The sequence below is a fragment of the Arachis hypogaea genome, chromosome 18 (genome assembly GCF_003086295.3).
Source record: "Arachis hypogaea cultivar Tifrunner chromosome 18, arahy.Tifrunner.gnm2.J5K5, whole genome shotgun sequence".
Lineage (NCBI taxonomy): Eukaryota > Viridiplantae > Streptophyta > Magnoliopsida > Fabales > Fabaceae > Arachis > Arachis hypogaea.
The window spans coordinates 6,605,448-6,627,024 of NC_092053.1; the positions used below are offsets into that span (position 1 = coordinate 6,605,448).

General features: G+C 31.1%; 3 protein-coding genes across 3 annotated transcripts; all 3 read left to right on the plus strand.

The window, feature by feature from the left end:
• Positions 1-6,090: 6,090 nt before the first annotated feature.
• On the plus strand, positions 6,091-8,277 carry LOC112772315 (photosystem I subunit O). Its single transcript, XM_025817232.3, has 4 exons — positions 6,091-6,487; positions 6,575-6,653; positions 6,743-6,922; positions 7,980-8,277. The coding sequence occupies exons 1-4, from the start codon at positions 6,430-6,432 to the stop codon at positions 8,068-8,070; spliced, it is 408 nt and encodes a 135-aa protein (XP_025673017.1). The 5' UTR covers positions 6,091-6,429; the 3' UTR covers positions 8,071-8,277.
• Positions 8,278-8,910: 633 nt separating this feature from the next.
• LOC112769475 (uncharacterized) lies at positions 8,911-12,172 on the plus strand. Its single transcript, XM_025813989.3, has 3 exons — positions 8,911-10,250; positions 10,342-10,467; positions 10,664-12,172. The coding sequence occupies exons 1-3, from the start codon at positions 9,837-9,839 to the stop codon at positions 11,987-11,989; spliced, it is 1,866 nt and encodes a 621-aa protein (XP_025669774.1). The 5' UTR covers positions 8,911-9,836; the 3' UTR covers positions 11,990-12,172.
• Positions 12,173-16,550: 4,378 nt separating this feature from the next.
• LOC112771000 (uncharacterized) lies at positions 16,551-18,796 on the plus strand. Its single transcript, XM_025815533.3, has 4 exons — positions 16,551-17,009; positions 17,096-17,349; positions 17,671-18,210; positions 18,315-18,796. Exons 1-4 carry the CDS (start codon positions 16,817-16,819, stop codon positions 18,660-18,662), a joined length of 1,335 nt encoding a protein of 444 aa, XP_025671318.1. The 5' UTR covers positions 16,551-16,816; the 3' UTR covers positions 18,663-18,796.
• Positions 18,797-21,577: the final 2,781 nt, after the last annotated feature.

Below are 21,577 nucleotides of genomic sequence, written 5' to 3' on the forward strand. Positions count from 1 at the left end.
ATCTGCAGAATGGGGAAGTAAGGGGTGAGAACCTAAGGTTCCCAGCAGGGTACTACACAGGAATCTTATGGGGTTCCGCAGCCTAAGTCTAAGACTTCGTGCAGTTAGGTCGGTAAGTCACACAAACAAGTACAAGCACAAGTATATAGCAGAATAGTAAACAAACACAAAGTACAAGAAGCAAAGACAAAATACAATCACAGGTACAAGTAAGCAACCACAAACATAGATAATGCAGCAATCAAGTATGATGCATGTCTAGTTCTATGCAGTCCATGAACTCATGCTTCGGTTGACTATCCGCAACCTGACGTTATCTAGGAACTTGTCCTAGATATGGTTTCCCAATTGCGTCCGTCCGTGTATACGTGTCGATGTGGTTAAGCACACCACTAGTCTGTGACAACAGAAAATCGTCGCAAAACTTGACGCATAACATACGCACAAAGGAGAAACATAGTTTTAGCAATCAGTGGGTAAATACTCGCCTCCAAACAACCTCTAGCACCTTGGGATTTACAGTTCTTTTTTCGCGGCACATCTCAATAAACTTTATTTCTAGGGGACTTCTCTGCCCTTCTTTTTAAATAAAATTTGTGCCCGGTCCTCTCTTAAAATATCTCAGCCTTGTCACATATTTTACCATTTTGTCCTTGGAATTTTTGTACATTTTCAATTTTACCCTTTTTGTATATAACTTCATTTTTCTAGTTTTCTTTAGACTTTTAGTGACGCTTTCACCACTAGTGTTATTACTTCACCATTTTACCCTCATATTTTTTCTAAAAGACATTTTTACCCTTCATTAAGTTAATTAATAATTTTTAATTTGACTTTATGCCTAAATTTATTAATATGCCCCTAAATACTATAGTTTTACTGTTTAACCTGATTTATCGTCAAAATGTTACTGAGTTAATCCTAATATTTTTCTATGACCAAATTATTCATAATACTTTTAATTAGTGCCAATTCTACCCTTAGGGACCTAAAAGATCATTTTACCCTTTATTAATTTATTTACTTATTCTAGTTACCACTTTTTACCGTTTTACTTCTAACTTTTACTAAAACTTTTATTTAGACCCGAAACTTTATTATAATTATAATTTTGACTCAACCAATTTATATAATTACTATCTTACCCCTAATGATACTAAGTTCAGAATTTTATTTATTTTTCATTTAAATTACATTTTTAACTCTCTTTTTATTCAAAAATGACCATAACACCCTTTTTACTTTTACACCTTTGTTTCATAGGATTAAAAATTAGTATTCTAACCTCTTTTTAACCCTTATACACGTGACTTTCATGATCATTTAGTGGCTGAATTTTTAGAAGTGCAATTTTTCATTTTTATCCACTTTTAGTGACTTTTAAGGCTTAAAACTTAAACCCCAAGTGCTCCAAATATTTTCAGTGGTTTTATACAATTTTCAGAGGCAAATAAGCTTCATATATCACTCAAATAACAGTCCAAAACAGAGAAGTATCACTAAATTTTCAGAGTTAAGAATCAAGCACAAAATCACCACACGCTCATATGAACACCGAAAACAAGCACAAACATACTCTAACTAATCCTAACCCTTACCTCTTATATAATTTAGTTATTAAACCTTTCACACGCTTCAAAACGTGCACACAAGGGCAGAAGCACAAATAATGATGGTGCAACTTCGTTTTTGGCCGAAAGTGTCGCAAAAACGTCGAAATTCAACCACTTTGAGCTCGAATCTCTCTAACTCCTTAGGCATGCTCCATGGCTGCTTCAAGAGGAGTCCTCTATACATGGAGGAGAGTAAGAATTCATCATGGCTACTATTTTTAAAAATAGAAAAGGAAAAGAGGAATAACAAGGGTTTACCTAGCCGAAATTTTGGTATAAATGCAAGAATTAGTGAAAACAAGCAAGAGTTTGTATTTGTATGGTTTGAGTCCTTGAAGAACACTTGAAGAATAGTGTATGAATAGTGAGATAAGAGGTTAAAAATGCAGGTAGTGTGTGCAGAATTTTCTCTCTTTTTCTCTCAAGAATTTGCTCAAAAGAGTGTAAAAATGTGTAAAGTTTTTTGTGAATTTTGTGGCAAATGCTTCCTTAAATAAGAAATCAAAGTCTTAGTGAATTTATGATGGTAAAAGGGGCTGTAATTTTCATGGACAAGGGCTGAGCTTCAATGAATAAGGGGCGTGAAAACGAGGAAGCTTGGTCAGCGCTTATGTGTCGAGCTTATCCACGGTTAACCGCAGTTAGTTACTGGAGGTTAAAAGCACAGCAGAGAGGGGTGAAAGGCTAAGATAGTCTCGTTCCAGAGGCTGAGAAGGAGAGATAAGTTACTTGGGTGACAAGTAAGAAGATTTGGGGTCTCTAGGAGTCGTTTGCGGAATACTAGTCAGAAATTCGATTCGGAGTAAATTTTACCGTGTGGTAAAATAATTAATGGCTAAAATTTATTCTTAAAGAAATAAATCATGAATGGATAGCTAATATAAATTTTGAGGCACATTTAGTTGGGTAAAAATTATTTTGACCACTGATTCCGAGGTTTTCGGTTACTAGAGTTTTTCTCGATGCACGCAAAACTGTTACTAAAAGTGAATTCCCATCTCAAAAAGTCTCTAGTAAGGAAAATAAACCAATGGGAAGCTAATATTTATTATTTACTAGTCAAACTTGACTTAGGAGGATTAATTACCCTTATAAAGTCAATTTTGACCATATTAATGGTATTTTCTTAATTTTTTTCTTCTATTTTTTTTTAACCATTGGGCCAACCTCACTATTTCTTATTAAACCGTGGTTCAAAATTTTGTAAAATAAATTTAAAATAGTCAAAAAAGTCTGTTTACTAAAAATCGGGTTCTTACATTGTGACACGTGGTGCAACCATCCACGTCAGCATGCCACGTGTCACTGGTCAACACATCATCATATCATTACATGTGGCTAAATCATGGAGTGACACGTGTCACTAACACACTACATCATCAAGTCATGTCATCACGCCATTAATAGAAAATGGGTCAGGGACTAAAGTGGTGCATTTTTGTCAATCTCAGGACGTAATTAGTGCAATTGAAATCTCATAGACGATTTTAGTACACGACACCAATCTCAGAGACTATTTTAGGGTTTAACTCTCACACACAAAGTGAAGTTAATTAGTTTACACTTTACAGCCATCTTTGATGTACAACACATTATTTACGAAAAACTTGATCGATCGATGGCATTTTACAACGTTATTATTGTTAGTTAAATTATATACAATACTATTATTCATGTACCAAATTCACTTGACACATATATTAAAATACAATTATATATTTGTTTATACCTAACTCAAAACATAAGCCAGACCAAAAAATACATAAAAGTCCAAAGGACATCTATCACATAATTGATCTCTTGAGAGATCGGACAAAACGCTACAAGATGATAACTCTCTCTAAAAGAGTTATAACTAACCCCAAATATCTCTCACCTACTTCTAAAAGAGAGATCTCAACAATCCTTAAATAAAAGGATGGTTATCCACCACCAGAAGTAGAACTACTCCAACAGTAGTTATTGACTCATCACTTATAAATACACTAACACTCTCAAGTATACTTAAGTTCTAATACACTATAAACCTGCTAATACCCTTGTTGACTTAGGCATTGGAGTGTTTTGCAGGTACCACCCCCTAAAACAACTCGAATGATGACCGCTTGACGCCAGCTAAGTCGAAAACCATCTCACTAAGGTTTAGTTTGGTAAAACTATTACTTTTCAAAAATAGCTTATAAAAGTTAACTTTTAAAAGATGGCTTTTTAAAAGTTGTAACATTTATGTTTGGTAAATCAAATAAAAAATAGCTTTTATTAAACATAAGTAACATCAATTGCGTTTGGTGAAATAGCTTTTTTGAGGAGTGCTACACATACGAGTCATTTTTGTTTACAAGTCTTACAAGTTGGGCCTAACACGCGCGTTACAGAAGAAGAAGAAGAAGAAGAAGAAGAAGAAGAAGAAGAAGAAGAAGAAGAAGAAGAAGAAGATGCGTGAATATAAATGACTTGTATGATTTGTATGGAAAAGCGTTCTCTCTTTGCCTTCGATCTCCTTCTGTTTTTTTCGATTTTCATGGTTTCTGAAATCAAGCTTTGAAATTGTTTTGAAGATGATGGAACTTCAGAAATACACCCGAACGACTACAAAAATACACCCAAACGATTATAAATACATCCAAAGGATTACAGAAATACACCCAAACAGTTACAGAAATAAACCAAACGATTACAGAAATACACCCAAAGGATTAAAGAAATACACCCAAAGAATTTAAGAAATACACCCAATATAGGGAGAGACAGTATATTTCTTCTTGAAATCAATACACCCAAAGAATTATAGAAATATACCCAAAGGATTACAAAAATACACCCAAAGAATTTAAGAAATACACCCAAAATTCGTTGAAATACACCTTATGCATAATTCAGAACTCTTTCTCTTTTTTCTCCTCATCTTCTGCTGCTGCTTCTTCTTCTTAAAAAACGATTTCAGAGCTTGATGTCAAAAAACAATGGAAACCGAGAATAACGAAGAAAGAAAACAAAGAGAAAAGCACGTAAATGAAGAAGAAGAATAGGAAGAGGAAGAAGAACGTGTAGCAAGAAGAAGAAGAAGGAGAAAGAGAAGGTAAGAAACGTACCTTGAATAATGTTTCTTCATTTTTTCTGGTGATTTTGATGAAGGAGAAAGAGAAAACGAAAAGAGGAGAAGAAATTTCAATAAAAAAAAGAGGGAAGAAGAAGAAGAAGAAGAAGAAGAAGAAGAAGAAGAAGAAGAAGAAGAAGAAGAAGCACAAAAAAAAACGTGAAACGGCGTGTTTATAAATGACTTGTATAACTTGTATGGAAAATCACTTGTATGTGGAGAATTACTCTTTAAAAATTAAAAATACTATAATAGACATAAATGTAAGCATTAAATTTAAAAATTAGTTAACATATGAGGTTATATTAGACTTTTAAATTTTGAAAAACACAAGCCAACTTTGAAAAGCTCTATCTTAGGTGCTTTCAAAAGTATCCTGATCTTTTAAAAGCTGCAAGTATAAACACATGGTCTTTTTGATTTACCAAACACAAAATAAGGAGTTTGAGCTTTTAAAAAGCACAAATACCTCTTCAAAAATATTTACCAAACCAAGCCTAAGAATTTAGACCTCACGTTTAAACCCAAATACAATTTGGTTTTAGGTAATTTTCGGAACAATATTATTAAGTAATTTATATTTAAATTATTTTTTAGTTAACAAATAAAAAATATACTAATGCTAAAATAATATCTATAATAATAAAAGGTGTAGAAATAAGACTTCTCTTTGCATGTTTTACCCTAATTGTGTTTTCTTTTTATTAATACTAATTAATTAATAATGTGGACGCTGACACCATTCACACCTCTTTAGTCTTATGTCATTCTGTTCTCCATGATATACACTTATCGAAAATTCGAAACTGTGGTCCTACACTTATAAATAATATATAATCGTGATGCTTTTAATTATAATATAATTTATAAGTAGTCATGGATTATCTAGAATTTGACCTAATAAGGTCTTCTCTTACCCAGACTTTTTACCGGGGATGTGCATCACCTTGACTTGGACTAGCTTTGCTCCGTTAGTCTCTGTAATTACTATATATAATAACTTAATCTAACGAATTATAGTTAGCTAGATTTCAATATAATTGACCGTCACAAAAACACACTTTTCAAAGAAAATAATAATAAAAAAAAAGTAATTTCTTACTCCTACGATTATCATATTATATTAGCTCCCAATTTCCCAATTAGTGCGGACAATTACAAATATAATAAACAACAAAAAGTGACCTAATATATGTAATATCAAAAGCGTGGTTAACGCTTTTGAAAACGATATGGTATTGATCTCATCCGTTGTGTTCAGCTTTGCACGTGCTTTACCTAATCTTAAACTTCATTTGTGTGTAATGAGGAAGCAGATCAAGCAAGAAGCAACATGCATATGTAATATAAAAATAATGTGGCTTTCATTTTTCTAATTTTTTGGGGAACCATACAAATGGGCTGAGCCAGGGGTAAGGCCCATTTAAATTGGATCCATAATCAGTCTATGATTTCTCTTTATATATTTAGTGTGTGAATTGCAAAATGGAGTGGATATTATCGTGAAGAGATGAATGTAGAGCCCACTTTATCTTGATCCTCCTACGTGGCAGAACGTTATTGAGTAAAAACCGCATAGACACAATCCAATTAAAATCCATTTTGTACGCTGAAAAAAACTAAAAGAAAATCCAATATTGAGCAAGTGTGGTATAGTGTGTGCTTACATTTTTGTGATTGAGGGGAAAAACAAGAACAGTATTACAGTACAAGAGAGCAATGGCAGCAAGTTTGGGCAGCGTTGTAGGACTTGGCAGCACAAGTCGCCTGACTTCAGGTATCATGCCTTTAATTTTTATGTATTTTATGTTAATAATTGTGGATGGATGGATGAGATGAGAGGTTATTTTATGGTTATTTGAAGGATTTGTGAGATCGGCAGTGAATGCTAGGAACCCGTTAAGGCTAGCTTGCCCATCTGTACGGGGAGGAAAGGCTACCTGGTATGCGTGCCCTGCTTTTATTATTTGTCTTTTACATTAATTAGTATTTATTAACTTGTTAATGTGATATTTATGATGGATGAGAGAAGCTTCGAGAGGAACTGGTTGAGGACGGATTACAACGTGATTGGGTTTGGGTTAATTGGTTGGTTAGCACCTTCCAGCATTCCGGCTATCAATGGCAACAGTCTAACTGGACTCTTCTTTGAAAGCATTGGAGCTGAGCTTGCTCACTTCCCTACCCCTCCTGCTCTCGATTCCCAGTTTTGGTAATTACTTACTCCCTTCCTTTTCCCTTTCACTTTCTATCCATTCATTCTTCTAATTACATCATTATTCTCAACGCCTAAGATACACACCACACTTCCACCCAATTTCATTAATTACAAATTGAAGTTTGTGTCTTGTAGATACATACATACACTAAAAACTAATATTCTAAATAAATTAAACTTACACTCTTTTTTTATTTTTCTCAATTTTTATACTTACGCTTATCAGACATGTAAGACCATTTTTAAACCTATAGTTCTAAACCCAATTTTTGACGTTGTTAACATGTAAGCCCATTTCTTTTATTGAGCCAATACTCGGCCTGCAGCCCGTAAATTTCTGCTGATGTTTCTCCAATGAAGAAGTTGACATCTTGTTCGAAAACCACTTGTTAAATAAATAAATAAATAAATAAATAAATAATCAAATTAGATTGATCTAATAGTTAGTTTATTAATCTATTTAAATAAGTATTAGGAGATCGAATTTTACCTTATGCATATAACAACCCATTAGCCAATAACAAACTCTAAATGAAGTTCTGATCCGTGACAAATTAATCTTTGTCTTGCTGAATTAGAAAATATCATAAAAAATTTATAAAAAAAATAATTAAATTAATTTAATAGTTAAGTCACTAATTTATTTAAAAAATATCTCAGTTAAAAAAAAATTCAATGTGCATTGACTCCGAAATTAATACTAGTTACTATTAGTAACAAGTAGCAAGTCATATCTCCTCACATCAGCATAGTCTTAATTGGATTTGAATTCTTTAAAGTTTCGATTTCACTTTAGAAAGTAAAGTGTGATCTCTCACTGTTAATTTTATAGGTGGGATCAAGAATAAATATGAAAGAGAAACTATTCAAAAATAAAAGATCACATTTTATTCTCTAAAATAAAATGTAAATTTTAGAGGATCTAAATTCGTCTAGATTTTAAAAATTGTCATTTATTTAGGCATATACAATAATTTGAGTAGATTTGAAGGCTCACCGTCATTGTATCTGACATATATCTAATTTAAGAACTTTGCTTAATGATGTGCAGGTTGTGGCTGGTTACGTGGCACCTGGGCCTCTTCATCTGCCTCACCTTTGGCCAAATTGGATTCAAGGGAAGGACTGAAGACTACTTTTGAATTCCCCAACTTTTATGACCTACTCCTACCCTATATATATATATTCCCCCTTTTCCTTTTTCTTCTTGTTTTTGGACTTGTAATTTAATGTAACGTAATCTACTGGATTCTGATTCCTTCTTCTCTTAGCCTTTTCCTTCTTCTTTGTTACTTTGGAAAAAATGGTGTGTGTAATATAATATACCCAACCCTCCCTCTATTGTTTTACTTTTCAGCTCTAATTATGCTAATGTCTCATGCTAGGCCTGCAATTTTTAAATTAATTAATTCATTTAACTATACATTCATAGCATGTTGTGAAGGAATAAAACATAATGGTGAGCATATCTTATTTGCCTTGTTGGCAATGTTTGTAAAATAATTAATGACGTCTTTCTGCAACCTGAACATGTGAGTTACGAACGTGCCCAAATTTATCTCTTTTGCAACTTTTAATAATCAATAAACTTGTTTTTCTTTCTTATCTTAATAATGTCACCAAGCGCTAATGTCAACGTATTCCACTTCCCTAGCCACATATTTTCTTGTGTCCAATAATGCCTATGTAGGTATGGGCCTTTTGCAAATATAACATGAAAGAAAAAAAAATTACTGTTAAGAATAATATGATATGATGAGTAGTGACCTTTTAGAATATGATTAGTAGAATTTAAAAGAAGGGAATAAAAAAAGAAAAAAGAATATGGAAATGGAAGTACCCTACCTTGGTACTTGAATAGTGATGGCAGAGTGGAGATAGGACAAGTAATAACCACATAGTATGTTTCCCTAGCAAGAGAAAGGATCAAAAGAATGGAGTGACCAAATCGGCAAGAGAACCAAATTGGGGTGGTGGCGGGGTCCTCCATGCATCACACCCATGAGGCCACTGTGTTTGTTTACTTTACGACCATTCCATTCATTTCTTCAATAATAATAATAAATAAACCTCTAAAATCCAGCCATGACTTTCCAAAGTCCAAACATTATTGTGCCCTTTGGTGGGCCCCACCTCGTGCCCTTTGAGTTATGGCAAGTTCTTCACTTTATTTTCATAATAACAATAATAGTGCCATGATTGATTCTAATTTTGGATTTAGCTACAATAATCTCTCTTAATTTCCATCAAATCATCGCTTATAGCATTCAATGAATCAATCAAAACATACTAGAAATGTGTCATTACGTTAATTACATATCCTTTCTTTCACAAATTAAATGAATCAATCAAAACATACTAGAACCAAGAGTGAAGAGTGAAGACACAACGTAAATTTTAATGTTTAAGAAGGGAACGGACTCACATGCACGTCCCTGATTGGATCTGCCACGTCATCCATTAACGTCTTTTTAAGTGAATAGCATTTTCTTTCTCAAGTCATTAACGACCAATAAACAGTGTCCTTTTTCTTCATCCTCTCCTTGTTCTTCACACCTTTCCTCTTTCCATCAAAACGTATCTGAATATGACAGCAGGTTCTATGTAGCATTTACAGATTCAAATATATATGACGCCATAGAATGGGAATAAGGAGAAAGAAAGAAAGAAAGAAAGAAAGGAAAGTATATATATGGAAGGATCTTTGGATGACCCACTTCGCTAAATTTAAGGTCTAAAAGTTCTCTCACCCATTGGAAAGAGACACATGATGCTTCCATCACCTACTATTACTACTATGAACTCTCTGCAGTTAATTAAACATACTTCCCTCGTTCCTTGTCCAAATCAAAAATCATCATTGCTCCCTCAACATTAGCGCTTAAACACCATCTTCTTTCTTCAAACTATGTCTTCGTGCCACACAAGTAATCTCAAACACAAGAATAACCACAACAACAGTATCATCAGGAAGCGAGCCTGTTCTTTCTCCTCTACCACCAACTCTTCTTCTTCTTCCTCTTTGGTGGGAAGCTACCCTTTCAAGAGAGCTATTTTGGTTAGGAAAACCAGGAAAACAAGGTCACCTTCTATGGCCGCGCATCTTCTTCATGGGGTACCCTCTAAAGAGAGGGAACTGTATATGTCTGCAAGGAAACTCGCTGCTACTCTATGGGAAATCAATGATTTGCCACCTTCAAGGGTGGAGAAGGAGCTTGAGTCCGAGCCAATCAAAGCCATAAAGGATAAAAGTGTTGGCTTATTGAGATCAGGATTATTGAAGCCACGTATCTCAGATCCATCATATACTCATTTCTATGAGGTAATTCTTTTTTTAACTTTTTTTTGGAAGGATAGTTAGTAATGGGTTTAGCATGAAGTAGGTTTCTTGTTTCTATAATTGTTTGTGACAGGGAATTGAAAGGTTGGAAAATAAGAAATGCAAAAGAAGAGTTTCAGCCTCATCTCATCAATTTCACTTGGCTAATTACTTCTTGGAGGGCATGGATGATGCTCATTCTACTCTCAATTTCATTGAGGTATCAGCACACAAATTTGTCTCAGAATCATCAATTTCAAAATTGCTATGCCATTCACATGAAATTTTGGTTTCATTGGGAAGCTAATAGCATGATCCAAAAGCATATATCTAGATCTGGTTCAATAATTGAGGGTTGTATTCTGCATAGTGCTTGAAGATTCTTACCAATAATTAATGTTTGAAATGTTCAACAGGAAGGGAATCAGATAAGAAACAAGAAGAATTGTGCTAAATGCAGGGTTGGATTCAAGAACCCTATGAAGGAAGCTAGAAATGGAATATCTACATGCAAGAAGCTGCTAAAGGTGTTGAATGATATGTGCATTCAAGAGCAGCAGTCATCAAGCATACCCCTCATCTTGGCAATGCGCAGTGAGCTTGATCGCGTGCGCAACCAAATCGATCAACTGATCCAAGATCAGGGCTCAAACCAGAATGACATGGAGTGTCTCATGAAGAATTTTGCAGAAGAGAAGGCTGCCTGGAGAAGAAGAGAACGAGAAAGGATCCGCGAAGCAATAACAAGTATAGCACAAGATCTTGAGGTGGAGAAGAAGTTAAGAAGGCAAACAGAGAAGTTAAACAAGAAGATTGCCAGAGAAATGGCTGGTGCAAAAGCCTCCTACTTAAAAGTTTCCAAAGATCTTGAAAGGGAGAAAAGGGCCAAAGAGATTTTGCAGCAAGTTTGTGATGAACTAGCCAAAGGCATTGGGGAGGACAGAGAACAGGTAGAGAAGCTCAAGAGGGAATCAGCTAAAGTCCGCCAAGAGGTTGAAAAGGAGAGGGAGATGCTTCAGCTAGCTGATATTTTGCGCGAGGAGAGAGTTCAGATGAAGCTCTCAGAGGCTAAGTATCAATTTGAGGAGAAAAATGCTCTGTTGGAAAATCTGAGAAATGAGCTTGAGGGATTCATCAGGACTAAAGAAGAAGAAAATGGTGATGTTGATGTTAATCCTGAGTTGAAAAGATTCAAGGATCTTGAGTCTTATTTAAACACATCATGCTGGGAATTCCAAAATCCAGTGAAAGACTATAATGGTTTAGATGATGGAGATGATAGTGATCTTCAGTCCATAGAATTGAACATGGACAATGATAATAAGAGCTACAAGTGGAGTTATGCTTGTGAAAATGATGCTCAAGAAAGAGTTTCAGTTGAAAAAGATAGAGGGAGGAGATCTATCTCTGAGAAAATTCAGTGGGGAAGTATTTGCTTCAACAAGGGTAGTTCTAGTTGTAAGAAGAGGGACATTGTTACTATAAACATTCAGGGAAGTTCTGATCAGTGTAATGGAGAAAAGTCAACTGAATTTCTATATGGAGCTGAGAGACAAGATGATTATGATGAGGAGGAGGAAGAAAATGAGGGCAATGTGCCAATCACTAGTCTTAGAGATTGTTTATCATGTGTTAGTCCTGCTAAAGGAAGAGTTCAACCATTGAATTTGCAGTGTATTAATGGTGAAGCTGAGGGACACAATCTGAAGCAAGAAGTTGCTGGAAGAAAATTCATGTGTTAAAAGAGTTTTGGTAGTTTAGCATCATATTCATACAGATAGATTATGCCATTTGTGTCTGAAACTGTTTTCTATTTCTCTTGAATGATGTTCAAGGCTTTTTCAATGTCACTGTGTCTTAATTAAGTGATAGCAACAACAAAATGTAAGTATTGACTACAATTGAAATGCTAGCAGTTTTGGATCTCCTTATTTAGTTAATTAATTAATCAAAATAAGAAAAGAGCAAAGTAGTATATTGGTGATGGTAGTGTGAGAAGTGAGAAGACAAGTGAGTTGGATGAGAAAAGTAGTGGGTGTCACAGGCTGACACATCACTTCATATTATTGAATACTTTCCATCTGCCGCCTTATCCTGGATCAACCATTTTGTAGGGTAAAATACATTCTCACCAGGTATATTTTACTTTTACATATGCCAGGGCACGGATATTCATGATGTGGACTAGATTTGTCTTGATTTAGATCTTAAATATATATTGAATTTATTTTTTAAATTATAACTCGATTTTGATTTGATAAATTTTATACATATTTAAGTCATAATTATACTAGATAAAAATTAAGTAAAAATTGGACCTTTAATAATAATTTATAAAAAAAATAAAAATTTAGTTATTAGTTGTTATAAAAAAGTTAGTAGCGAATATTAAACATATTTTTTATAAATTATAATTTCATATATCTTTGTATCTCTTTTCTAATTTTATCATTTTTATTAAAAATAAATAAATTAATTTATAATTAGTATTACACAATATTAATTAAAAAACACAAATTTAAAGATAAAATGTATTATTTTTTTGAATATTAGTATGAAAAAATTTCCAAATTTTTTTAACAATAATTTTAGAGGAGTGCTAAGGGATCAGCACTTTTGTTAAATTCTGGCCAGCACTTAACCATTAAAAAGAAATTGAATGATTCTACACCATTAGATACAATTTCACACCATTAAAAAAATCATTGATGGTTAATTGATGGCTAAAAACCACAAAATCTGCTGGCTCCCTAGACTTTCTCATAATTTTAAATGATGAAATTCACTTAAAAAATATAGAAAAATAAGTACTAACTAAATTTTAAAATTAAAGTATAATCACGAATCAATACTAATAATACCAAATATTTAAGTTACATATAAATAATATAAAATATTATATATTAGTCTAAAATCTTATACTTCCAAAACACAAAATATTAAATTTGAAATATAGGATCGGGTGACTTGAGCTATAATCCAAACCCAATTAAGATATTCTTCCAAATATTTTTTTTTTCCGATTAAACCCAAGCCACTTTAAATCCGCGCCAACGTATACAAAAATACTTTAAATTCAGACCGAATCATATACACCCCTAAATCAAGATTCACATTATTTCTATATTCCCTTCCTTATATAGTTTTTTAGTGAAATTTTAACACTCCATAAAAAATAATACCTAAATCACTTGTCAAAATATTTTTAGTCCTATATTTTAATCTTTAACAAATTTTAATTATCAAATCAATTCTTAACATTTTATTCCTTGAGACATTAATTTTACATTAAATTTTAATAATCATTAGACAAATTATTTTTTTATCTTATTTAATAAAAATATATCAATCTTTAAAAACTTTTAAAATTTTTAAATCAATTCATCTATATGAACAAATAATTTGATATAAAAATTAATTTATAATAAAATAAAACTTTAAAAATTATTTTGATAATTAAAATTTATTAAAATATTTCATTTATTTTTTTAAAAGAACTAATTTAAAATATTACTCCTTGTTTGGGCATTGTTTGGCATCACCAAAAACGTATAATATCTACTGCATGGGAAATGAATCCTCTCTAATGAAAAAATATTTGAGAGAATAAAGTGTGATCTTTTACCTTTAATTCTCTAAGTGAGACTAAAATTAAATAGGAGAGAAAAAATAATGAAGGATTAGATTAAACACGGGATAGTATCCAGTTTTTTTTCACTGGAGAGGATCCACTCTCCTATGCATGATATGCACTTCAACAACTTATAAACATATCATGCATAAAAAATATTATATGTTTTTTTGTGTTTGCATCAAGGTATCCATAAGGCCGGAAGCTTAATGACTAATCTCTCGGGTACTGCAGAGGTAAAGTGGGCGACCCTCCCAGGCAAACAAGTTTCAGTCTTATCCTCCAGTGAGTATCGAACGCGGGAGAGATGGTTAAAGGACACATACTCTCATCTATCTATCCCGATTTTTTTTTCGGTATAATATGCCAACTTATTTAGTGATGCCAAACAATGCCCAAACAACTTCAAACGAGGCCCATTAGTTTAGTTACGGCAATGGACATATAACTTGCCTAGTATTGCACAAAAAAAATGGTCTAGCAGAAAAACCCATCTCCCACGGATATAGATATACAGTTCAAGACCCAAAAAAAATTATCCGCTATGGATTACTGAGGACAAACCAAAGATAGTTCTCCTGACCAAAAAAAAAAAAAACTAAAGATAGTTCCTAACAACAAAAAATCTAAGAATGGCTTGCTTTTATTGAAATGAAAATTGATTTTTTTTAATTATAAAAAAAAAGAATAAACACACATATTAAAATTACAAATAAATTTTTTTTATTAAAAATATAAAATATTTAAATTTTAATGTATTTATTTTATATTTATTAAATAAAAATATTTAAAAATTTTTACTAATAATAAATTTATAATATTTCTTTATTTTTAGAATATACGTTAGCTAAATCCTATATATATTTAATTAGCAATTATGGCCCTTTTTATATTGTATGAGTTCCTCATTCATATCACAGATGAAATAAAGAAAAGAACAACATATGTTCACCGCTAGTTTATAACTTTCGGTGATTAATATTAATGGACATTGAAAATTGTCAACAGGAGACAACAAACTTGACCAAAAGAAAACAATCGTGTTAATTAATTGACTTTCTAAGTAGAAACCAAAAATTCAATCACTCAAAATATGGTTAATTGAGTAGGAACCATAGATATCCAAGCATGTTAACTGCACCTGCAATCAAATTGAAACGACTAAGTTAAGATATTCATATTCTAATAGTTATTCCTAAATTCTACTTGTTTTTGCTTATGATGCAAGTAGATGCTAACCTTTACTTTGTTTAAGGTATCTTTCTTTTCCTTGTCCAGAGATTAGAGCTTTTGTGTGCATGGAAAGTTACTTTTGTTGCGTAAAAAGTCTGGATTACTAATCAGTAAAGAGAAATGCATTATTATTAAAAAAATATTAAAAAAATATTCCCGACCAAGTGGTCATCCACACATGTACTCTGGAACACAATTCAGTGCTATAAATTAAACATCATAATGAGTAACATTTTAAGCTAAAATTGTGTGTATTTATTAGGCGGACTAAGATGATAACGTATTTATGAAAACTGAAAACAAGAAGAAAGAGACCAATATTATACTAGTTAAGTTATGAAATAGATGATCTTCTTTTCCTTTACCACTAAATTATTAACATGTTATTTTATTGTTTAAAATTTGATATATTTGAAATTATACCAAAAAAAATTATGAAGAAATTTTTAAGGTGATGCTAATCAATTTACCAAAAGAGTGAAAGACAATAAATTCAATCTTTGAAAGCCAAAGCTTTTTATTTGGTTAATTTTTTTTTAAATACAAATATGATTTTGTGTTTTAGTTCGGTTTACTAGAAACAATAAATAGTAGTAATTTTTGCGTTTGCGTTCAATTATTAGATTGAGAAATAATTGAAGAATTTTTTATGCTAATTTTGCCATTTAATTTCATGGGTAATAAGATATACATTAGGAACAATTATTAGAATTTTTGTATTTTTTCATGGTCATACTTTACAAATAACTATTCTTTTTATACTATCATTTTTAGTACTTTTTTTGAGCTTTGATTTTTATTTTATCAGTTTTTTTTTTCTTATTCATAGTATCATGTTTTTATTTAAAGTTTTTTCTTTGACGTTGTCTAATGCATATAGTTGTATTTTTTTAATAGAATTTTTAATTATTCATATAACTTTTTTAATTAATTTTATTAATACATTTTTTATGAAATTTTATTTTTTTGTTTGACTTTGTATCATTTTTATTATATATTTTTAAATTAGTATATATTTTATTTATTATTATTATTTTTTATAATATAAATTATTAATTTTATTAAAAATATCAAATTAAATAAAAAAGTACTAATAAAGAACAACACTAAAAAATTATGACAAAAAATACTAAATTTTAATATATAAATTTAATTTTTTTTTAAATATATAATCAAAGAATGTTAAAAGAATATAATTTTAAATAATATAAATTTATATTTTAATTTTTATTTAAATATAATTTTAAATGATATAATTTAAATAATATTTATTTTATTATAATTTATTTTAATACAAAATTATCAAACATAGATCACGTTAACATTAAATCACTTTTTATTAAAATTAAATCTATAAAATTAATTTTATATGAATTTTTTATTCGTTAATACAAACAAATACTTAATCGGATTAAGACAAGAAAATAAAAAATGAGATGAAGCAGCTAAGGAAACGGTGGGATGTCAGAATGAGGGTGAAAGATAAAAGCGGAAGCACTGACTAGTTGTAATCGAAGTGGATAACATGCGAATGGCACGTCACAAGAATGACACCGAACCTGCTTGGTTCCCTAGCCGACCCTGTTTCACTCAAAGTCTAAAAGCCTAAATTGCCATACCAAGTTGTTGTTACTCACAAACAAGCAAAGAACAGAACAATATAACCCTCTCTGACACCAAACCCTTCTACCTTCACCTTCGAATCATGGTGGACAGGGATTCAAGCGAAGCACACATGTCAATAGCAGCTTCTTCGATATTCCCTGGCTTTAGGTTCTGTCCCACTGACGAGGAGTTGATCTCTTATTACCTCAGGAAAAAGCTGGACGGTGATGAGGACAGTGTTCAGGTCATTTCGGAGCTTGAGCTTTGCACATTTGAGCCTTGGGATTTGCCAGGTCAGCCTTGTTCTTTCTCTTTGAATGATATATCTACTTATTTCTTGAACCACATAAATATTTATTATAAAAATGTTTGAAAACAGGAAAATCCTTCATTCAATCTGACAACGAGTGGTTTTTCTTCTCGCCACGGGGGAGAAAGTATCCCAATGGTTCACAGAGTAAAAGGGCAACTGAATGTGGATATTGGAAGGCCACAGGGAAAGAACGCGTTGTAAAGTCTGGTCAGAATGTTATTGGTACCAAACGCACTTTGGTATTCCATCTCGGTCGAGCTCCTAAAGGCGAAAGAACTGAATGGATTATGCATGAGTACTGCGTCAATGACAAATCTCAGGTTAATTCGTTGATATTCTTCTTCTGTTGATTGTGTAAGAGAATTCATGTATTATCAAGATTTAAACAAGTCAAAATTTGATTAAGTACCTGTGAATTAGTTAGTTAGAGTGAATCTTGGTTTCATTCTTGAGAGTACATAGCACTTTGCATGTGTTAATTCTCCGTATAAATAACTATGTATAAGACTTGTGTAAACACTAATTTAGCATACATTTTCATAAAAATAATTTATGTACTTCCGATTCACTGGCTACCTTTATATGGCATCAAACCTAGTATTCATATAAGTGCAACAAGTAAATTTTGTGTTTTGAATTAGGATTCATTGGTAATTTGTCGGCTCAAGAGGAATACAGAATTCCGTGCAAGTGATCATTCTAACAGAACTTCACACGATAGTGATTGTGGAGTCTCAGAAGGAGTTACAGTTCAAGGGGACACTTATGTGCCTATTCAAGATAAAGAGACTGGATGCAGCTCCAAGAGGACTAGCAGTAGTAATAGTTCTCCATCTACTACTGGCCAAATTGAATCCAGTCATAGAGTTGCCAATGAAGGCAATGAAGCCAATCAAGCAAATGAAGCCAATGTAGCCAATGAAATCAATCAAGTCAATGAAGCCATTGAAGCTAATGTAGCCAATATAGCCAAGGAAGCCAATCAAGCCAATGAAGTCAGTGTAGCCAATGAAGTTAATATAGCCAATGAAACCAATGAAGCCAATGTAGCCAATGAAGTCAATATAACCAATGAAGCCAATCAAGTCAATCAAGCCAATGAAGTTAATATAGCCAATGAAGCCAATCAAGTCAATCAAGCCAATGAAGCCAATGTAGCCAATCCCAGAAATCACCCTCAGGTAACTTGAACAATTGTATAAGAAAAACAGAAAAATGATTTGATATATTCTGATGTGTAGTTGGAAAGTGTGATGGAATTGAATAAAATTATGGTAACATGTAGGTGAATGAAGAAGAGGATTGTTATGCAGAGATCCTAAATGATGATATCATCAAGTTAGATGAATCAACACTCTCACGGCCATCGCCACCACAAGGGACAGCAAACAGGAGAATCAGGCTAAGGGTTCCCAAATCAACAGTTCCCAAATCAAGGGTTCCCAAATCAAGGGTTCCAACGGGAAATGGTTGTCAATGTTCCAAGCAATCATCAAACAAAATTAACACCTTCCTGTCATACCCTTTGGTGGTCTTCACTTTCTTCGTTTTCACTTTGTTAGCTCTAGGCTTCTTTTTTATTAGGAGGTCCCAAACTACTGCCCAATATTCTCAAGACCTCTCTAGAGTTTAATTATGACTATTAATTAATTAGTGTTTAGCGTTGCATAGCCTTTGGATCAATGTTACGTTGTATACAAAATTACAAACAAATGATGCACTCTTCATAGTAAAATAGTAAGGATAAGGATTATATTATTCGTTACATTTCTTTATTGTGCATCTGAATATATATTAAACCAACGTTGAATTGCATTGACATCATTATTAATATTAAATAACTAAATATATGATTAAGCAAACTAAAGCAATTGATTAGCACCTTCCTTATTCATACATGCTTGGGTCGCCAATCAAGTATGAAGGTGTGGGCAATGGCATGTGGTTGATGCTGCAAGGAGGATCTTGGGATAGATGGATAGATATGGTCTTATGGGTATGTTGTTAATCATATATTTGGCTCTTATATATGGGAAATTGCACCATTTCCATTATTTTGCGTTTATTTTTAAAGGTTAGTACTGGTCCACAACCACGAATAACATATAACCGGGAACTTTTAATGCATATTCACTACTTATTATAAAGTGCAACACCGTTCTAATAAATGCCACTTATATTATACTATGTCACATTCTTGCCCATACCATAAACGGTGTATTAATAAATTAATCATGTAGCTATCAACTTGGTTATGTAGGTAGAATATATATATATAAAATAAATATTAAAAATAAATTAAATAATATATATTTATATATAAATATATGATAATTAATTTGTTAAGTCTAATTTAGGTAAAAATTTTAATTAAGTTTTTTTTGAAAAAATAGCTTAAACAATAAATGATTATATTAAAAGTAGTTTATAAATAAGTTATTTTGTGTTTGGATTTTTAGTCCTAAAAATACTTATTTTATAAAAATGCGATAAAAAGTAGTAATAGTATGATATAAGTTATTTTTTTAATGCGAAATAACCTCTTAAAAAGCTGCAATTTGGTTTTGAAAATTATACTGGACATTAAGTGTGTGTTTGGTAAACACGTTGGAAGCATAAAAAGTACGTTCAATATTTTTGAACGCTGTAATTTTTGTTTGGTTAACTTTGTTCCTCTAAACGCGAACATAATTCTAAGTTTGAACTCCCGTTCAGCAGAAGCAACAAATGGTAGCTTTTGCGTTTACTTAATAAATTAATTTACATTCTACCAATTTTATCATTCAATTTTATTTACAATAAAAGATATCAAATACAATTATCAAAATTCTTGAATTTTTTTTTTCATGGCTATATTTTACAAACAAATATTTTTTTAATATTATTATTAGTACTCTTTGTTAAGTTTTAATTTTTATCAATTTTTATTTATTTTTCTTGTTAATAGTATGAATAATTTTGTTTAGAATTTTTTTTATGTTCACTTATGTATATTATTGTATTTTTTTAATAGAACTTTTAGTATTTATTGTTCATATAAATTTTTTTAATCATTTTTATTAATATGTATTTTTTTATAGAACTTTATTTTTTTATTTGACTTTGTATATTTTTTATTATATGTTCTTAAATTAGTATATATTTTATTTATTATTATTAATTTTTATAATATAAATTTTATTAGAAAGATATAATTAAATATAAAAAGAGTATTAAAGAAGAGTACTAAATTTTAACACGTAAATTTAAATTCTTTTCAAAAGAAATTATAGTCAAAAGAGTGTTAAAATAATATAGTTTTGAATGATATAAATTTATTTCTTTTTTTGTAGTAATTTTTGTCTAAACATAATTTTGAATGATGTAATCCAAACAACATTCATTTTATTATAATATATTTTGATACAAAATTACCAAACATAAATTACATTAACACCAACTCACTTTTTATCAAAATTAAGTTTGTAAAATCAATTTTATACAAATTTTCGTTTGTAAACTCTAATCTAAATACATACATACTAATATTACTACTTTTCATAAGTCAAAAATTCAAAAAAATTACTTTTAAATTTTTCAAACAGACTCTTAGTTGATCTTTTATATATACACTATGGTACATCACATGTTTTAAAGAGGCAAAGCAGCAAGTTTCTTCCCTCGTTGCCGCCTATTGTGATAAAAGCAATTTTACAAAATCAAACAAAATTGTTTAAAAAAAAATCCTAACTAAGAGTTTAAGTCAAAGTTTAGATTTAAAAGCATATTCTTTTCTTATTTTAAAAGAGATATTTTATAAAAAATAATATCGTCAACAGTTAGATGATTAATTTAAATTTATGTAGTAAGTATGTTAAATTATTTAAAAATTTATAATCTCGTCACATAAAAATATTTATCGATTTTAAATGTACTTGTAAAACTGTGAAGGAATGAATAGCTCAGGTTAGAAAAGAGGAATAGTTTAGTTAGTAGCAACTTCTGTTATTTTAAAAAAATAAACATGCTAATTCTTCTCAAAGTTTAGTTTGATCCAAAATTGTTAAAATTAAACTAAACTTATCAATCACCTATAATCAAGGTAAAGAATTTAAGTTGAATTAAAAATTTTAAAAATTGCTAGAACTTTCATGAATTAAAAAATTACTTATTCAAATTGATAAATATGGGTAAGACATAGAAATAAATAAAAAAAAAAACAAATGATGTTTACTAACAAGTTGATAATAAAGAGTAGAGTCAAAAATTGAATGAAACTATTAAATATGACTCACTGTTTAAAGTTAAAATTTGTAACTAGAATTTATCATAATTATGTTATCATGTAATGAAATTATTATTAAGTAGGAAAATTAAACGGATTGCCAATCTGATATGCTAGAACTTTGTAGAAATAGAGTAAATCTCCTCTCTGGTCCTAACTATTTACGAAATTGACCTGGCGCTCCCTCACCATTAGAAATTAACAACGCGGTCATTAACTATTATCTTTGTGTGACCAAAAAGACTCTTTTACCGATACTTTCGGTTACTTTTTACCTAAAAACC

Coding starts and splice junctions, on each gene's coding strand:
- LOC112772315 (XM_025817232.3), top strand. CDS start 6,430: ATGGCAGCAAGTTTGGGCAGCGTTGTAGGACTTGGCAGCACAAGTCGC. Junction 6,654..6,742: donor CGGGGAGGAAAGGCTACCTG/GTATGCGTGCCC, acceptor GGATGAGAGAAG/CTTCGAGAGGAACTGGTTGA. Junction 6,923..7,979: donor GCTCTCGATTCCCAGTTTTG/GTAATTACTTAC, acceptor AATGATGTGCAG/GTTGTGGCTGGTTACGTGGC.
- LOC112769475 (XM_025813989.3), top strand. CDS start 9,837: ATGTCTTCGTGCCACACAAGTAATCTCAAACACAAGAATAACCACAAC. Junction 10,251..10,341: donor CATATACTCATTTCTATGAG/GTAATTCTTTTT, acceptor TGTTTGTGACAG/GGAATTGAAAGGTTGGAAAA. Junction 10,468..10,663: donor CTACTCTCAATTTCATTGAG/GTATCAGCACAC, acceptor AATGTTCAACAG/GAAGGGAATCAGATAAGAAA.
- LOC112771000 (XM_025815533.3), top strand. CDS start 16,817: ATGGTGGACAGGGATTCAAGCGAAGCACACATGTCAATAGCAGCTTCT. Junction 17,010..17,095: donor TGAGCCTTGGGATTTGCCAG/GTCAGCCTTGTT, acceptor GTTTGAAAACAG/GAAAATCCTTCATTCAATCT. Junction 18,211..18,314: donor ATCCCAGAAATCACCCTCAG/GTAACTTGAACA, acceptor GGTAACATGTAG/GTGAATGAAGAAGAGGATTG.